Genomic DNA, 4,988 nt, shown 5'->3' with positions numbered 1-4,988 from the left:
GCTCCTATATCTGCCTGGTTCACATTAAAGTTTAAAAATAGAACAAAAAGAAACATGGGTTCTGCGGTTTGTTATAGATTTTATTTAACGTTGTTGCAGGCGATTATGTGATCTCTCTAAACGCTCTCTTCTCCACATATTTCACCTTCAGTCTCCTCTTGAACCTAAAAGAAAAAAACATAAGAGTCAAAAAGTGTTTTACACAGTTTGCACCTTAATAATCTCAGAGGTGTGGGTCGGTTAAAGCTAACGTAAAGCTGATGTCCTTACTTGGCTCTTTCTCTGGGTTCGATGAGGTTTCTTTTCTGCAGACTCTTGAAGCGATCTTTGAGGATGCTGCCCTCTGGCTGCAGAGTCACGACATTACAAGAGTTAAAAGGACAGGCAAGTTCAGACAAAGTCCCTCTGCTCTGAATAAACATGTGATTCCTAAACAAATCAGTTAATCCTCAATAAAAAGGCTCAATTAGGTTTTACACTAAATGATAATGGTGATGATAATTATTCACTAGCAAAGCTTAAACTAATGATTCAATTAGAACAAAGCTGAGACGGTACAAACTGCTGATGGTAAAACAAAACTAATTTTATGGATTATTAATATTTTCACCAAAACTCCAAAAAGAGAAGCAGGACAACGAGGAAAAAGAGGTGATGGTGGACGCTCTTAAGGCTGGGAATGGAGGTGAATTTTTCGGCAGTTTGTGAATCTGAAACACTGAATTTGAATTTTGAGCAATTTTTAAAATATCACAAAAAGAAAAAATGCAAATCAGACGTGTTTCCATCATCTGGCTTGGAGCGAATCAACCAGGCTACACAAAGTAATTACGTCAGACGATGTTACACATGGCTGTAGTGAACAGGAAACAGAAGTCACACACTCGCTGGTAGATACACATCTCAGGTTAATGGAGAGAAGTTTTCAGAAAGTGTTGATATGTTTGGGCCATGTTACATGCTGTCTGGAGACGCAGAGAAAGAAATGTAATTTTCTTCACGTTAAATGTGTTTCCATCTCTCCTTTTGAGCATTAACTCAAAAACCACCTCAAACGAGCAAAAAAAAAAAAAAAACGTTTGTGTTTCCATTCACACTTTCTAATGTGATACTTTAAAATGCGCAAAACCAATGATGGAAACACGGCTGCTGCTTCGAGCTCATATTCAAAGATTTTGTCGAAGATCTTATTTACACAACGCAGTTTTAAAAGTGAAACCGTAGGTTTTCTAAAGCGTTCTGCCATTTTTTTCCAACACCAAAGCTTTTTGAATCCATGTCTCAGAGTGGAGGCTTTCACACCCAGTATCAGCGAGTGAAATCGAGTCTGTACTGACGGCTGCAGGCGATAGTTTTTCTGCACTTGCAGAAATAGATGAACAGTAGGACTGAAACGATTCCTCGAATAATTCGAGTAATTCGATTACAAAAAATTCCTCGAGGCAAATTTATCTGCCTCGAAGCTTCGTTAAAAAAAATACATACTGTTATAATCAGCGCACTTTCGTCCGCCCAGACTGTTATATGTGTTACACACAATGCAACGATGTTAGCGCTTCCGCTAACAAGCGCTAACATTTACACTGTCAACGCGTCACGCATGTATGCTTGCTAAGCGCTATATTTAGCTTTAGAAGAAAACAAAGAGTGCCGAAACGAAGAACTCAGAAAACGACAAATTATAAAAAGCATGGGAACACTTAAAACTATACAGAAAAGACGACAACGAGCAACGCTCTGCACATCCACGATGTTTCTGCACCGGAACAAAAACAGCGGCAGCATGTACTGAACGCGTCCGGAGTTAACAGGTATCATTCAAGTTCCCTTCGGTTACCTAAATCTGTGATAATCTGTCAGGTTACAGAGGTACAAGGAGGAAGTATATTTAAGTTAATGTTATTTGTGCTGACTAATCATGGTGACCTGGCAGGGTTTTATTAAACAGTGTGTAAGTTGTGTGATTTAAAACAATGCTTACTGTAAGTTTGTCAGATAAAAATAAAAGCACAGCAACAGATTGACAGCTTGAGCTGAAACACTTATTTGTTGATATGCTTTTATCTTAGTTTAAATGATACTTGGAGTAAATATTTCAAGTTTAAAAGTATTTATTGAAGATGGATTTTTTAAATTATTTGCTGCTGCTGCTTCGTATGATTTTAGCCTTCATTATACTGTCATATTTGTTTTTAGCTGAGCAGTAAAGACTAAATTTTTATTGCCTAAATGGGAACCCTGCATCAACCTAATAACAGTCTTAAAATAATTTGTTACAATTAACAAGTGAACTCTACAACACTCAATTGCAACATCCAAATGTTTATGTTACCCTTTTTACTTATTAAATTTCAAAACAAAAAAGACATTCAATTTTCCAATCCATAACAATAAATTTATGCATTTAGTTTTTTCAGTGATTGTTAAAATGATTCAGTGACAGAGTGTTTTTAATTAAAGCCTCCTCAAACCACATAAATACAAACAAATGGAGTTTAAAATGCATTAATTAATACAACTGGTATTGTAATTTTACTTTGATTGCAGCAGGGTCATCAGGTGTATATTACCCCTTCACAATATTAAATAATTGTATTTCTCATAAAATAAGCTTAAATAATTACTGCAGAACATGACAATTTTTTAAAAATCTGATTACTCGATTAATCGTCAGAATAATCGATAGATTAATTGATTTCTAAAATAATCGTTAGCTGCAGCCCTCATGAACAGTAATAATGGTGGATTACAAAAATCTCAGTGCCGGCTGGTGACCTGACTACAGCACAGCATTACAATCTAAATATGACAATTTTTCACACTCAACATTGGAAAATCTAACATTTCCTGAGATCATTCACGTGTAAATTAGAGTGAGACAGATGAAAAGTGTGATCCTGGCTTAAGAAATGTCAGAAACCACAAAATAAAAGGAAAAAAAAGGTAACTGATTGTTAGTGACGCACCTTGAGTTCTCGCAGGGAGCCAGATAACTCATCACTTAACTTCACCTCCAGGTCTGGATTCTGGAATCTAAAAACACAAAGAAAAAATATTTACGATATTTCACTGCCAAACCAACACTCAGACATCCAGGAGTAAAATGTTTTGTTTTTGTAATAAGTTTGTTTTGTTTTAGTGTCTAAAAGTTTTGAAAACATGTCATCAGTTTTTTAATGTGACTTCAGATTAACAGACTGAACATTTGTAAATCTGAAGACGACACCTCCATGATGTGAAATATGGAGCTTTTCAGAAACAATAACACAAACTTGGTTTGTAATCATATTTATTGTTTCCACTCATTGATTCTTTCAGCCCCTGATCACATGTAGGTACATACTTGAGTTTCCCGAGGCGTCGGGGTTGAGATTTCTGGGCCTCCTGCTTGATCTTGCGTTCCGTCTGTTTCCTCTTGGTCTTCTGCTCCTGCTGTTTGATGGAGGCTTTGATGGAGCGAAGCTGGAAGAGCTGCTGCTGCTGCGAGTTCTGTTGTCTGCTGGACAGTCGCTGCTGCTCCTGGAGTCACAGCAACAACAAGACAAGCACCATGTTGACTGGAAGCTTTTAAGAATAACAGCAGGACAAATGAAAATGTCACTTTTTAACAAAAGGAACCGTTTCGTAAAGAAAAAACATTATTTTCAAACATTTCCGGTGAACGGCTGATATCAGTCTGTGAACCGTTAGTGAGAAAAACACTTTTAATGTTTATAAACTTAGAGTGTCTACAGATAACGCATGTCAAAATGAAACCATAAAGCACAAAAAAAGTCTGAATTTAAAGCTTTCAGTAATTTGTACCTTAATTTTTTCTATTTTTTCTTTCTTTCTCTGTTTCTCAGTCTTCTTCTCAGCCACTGTGATGGCAGCCACAGTCTCTTCATCGTCCTCCTTGTTGTCAGGAGCTGCTTCCTCCTCCTCTTCCTCCTCCTCTATTAAACCCTCCACTGCTTCACGGAGAGTTGTTTCCTAAAAATAAATAGAAACATCATTTAGATAAACAAGCTGCACCCAAAATAAAACCGTTACATGAGGTCATTTATCTGCACCTCTGTAGCTATGTCTTCCTTCTTGACAGCCAGCTGTTTCTCTATCCGGTCTTCTTGTTTCTTTCTCTTCACCTCCACGTCGTGAGCTTCCTGAAGCAGCGCCTGGTTTACACAGAGATAATAATTTTAAAAAAAAGGTAAAATGTGTTTTAATGGCGCGACATGAGGTTTTAAACGTTTAATCTGAAGGCACAGGGTTACCTGGTGGGAGATGAAGTCGGGGTTGTAGGATCCACCGGAGGCGATCACCTCCACAGCAGGGAGAACGGACGGCTTCTCGTTCAGCTTCTCTGGACGCTGAAGGAACAAAAACACATTTCTGTTCACAAACAGGCGCCTCGTGTCTGAGTTTAAACTCATCGGTGTTTCATCTCACCTTCACGCGCTTCTTGCCCGTCTGCTGAAGATACCAGGGATCAGCTGTGTCTTTGGCTGCAGAAACAGAGGAATAAATGAGCACATGCTGCACAGCATTTATAAAACTTTTAATTCTAATATGAATAAAAACAACTGAAATCTGACAAACAGGGTTCCCACACCTTGGTCAACATCAAATTCAAGGACCTTTCAAGGACTTTCCAGTACCAATTCCCTTAAATTAAAAAACCACGCGCAACGGCAATTGCCTACTGCTACCGCAAAATTTTACCAATAAACAGGCATATCATGTAAATTCAATGAAAAACTGAACAACATAGAAGTTGTTGAGTCAGAATCATTGGGCCTCATGCAGGAACATGTTCGTATTCTTATCCTAAATTTCTCGTATTCTTATCCTAAATTTCTCTTACTTTTGTTCGTACGAAGGGTTCGTACGAACATGTCACGTCAGATTCAACAAACTCTTCTATCTTCAGGAAAAGTGCGTAAATGAGCTGCGTAAATTCCACCTGTTTGTTTCCAGCTGCTCGTGCACGCGAGAGATTAGCATAATTA

The 4,988-nt window shown here is 37.8% G+C and overlaps 1 protein-coding gene across 1 annotated transcript in view; it reads right to left on the bottom strand.

Moving 5' to 3' along the window:
• Positions 1–59: 59 nt before the first annotated feature.
• Positions 60–4,988, bottom strand: part of nop53 (NOP53 ribosome biogenesis factor) — a 12,800-nt gene continuing 7,871 nt past the window's right edge. Inside the window, exons 5-12 of the mRNA XM_014014991.1 lie at positions 4,429–4,484; positions 4,254–4,349; positions 4,053–4,154; positions 3,805–3,972; positions 3,344–3,519; positions 2,967–3,033; positions 271–347; positions 60–164 (exon numbers count right to left, since the gene is read on the bottom strand). Coding sequence (XP_013870445.1) covers positions 104–164; positions 271–347; positions 2,967–3,033; positions 3,344–3,519; positions 3,805–3,972; positions 4,053–4,154; positions 4,254–4,349; positions 4,429–4,484 — 803 coding nt within the window. The 3' untranslated portion in view covers positions 60–103. The remainder of the gene's footprint in view (positions 165–270; positions 348–2,966; positions 3,034–3,343; positions 3,520–3,804; positions 3,973–4,052; positions 4,155–4,253; positions 4,350–4,428; positions 4,485–4,988) is intronic.

Source organism: Austrofundulus limnaeus, unplaced genomic scaffold (genome assembly GCF_001266775.1).
Source record: "Austrofundulus limnaeus strain Quisiro unplaced genomic scaffold, Austrofundulus_limnaeus-1.0 Scaffold121, whole genome shotgun sequence".
Lineage (NCBI taxonomy): Eukaryota > Metazoa > Chordata > Actinopteri > Cyprinodontiformes > Rivulidae > Austrofundulus > Austrofundulus limnaeus.
This window is presented reverse-complemented; position numbering and strand designations above follow the sequence as displayed.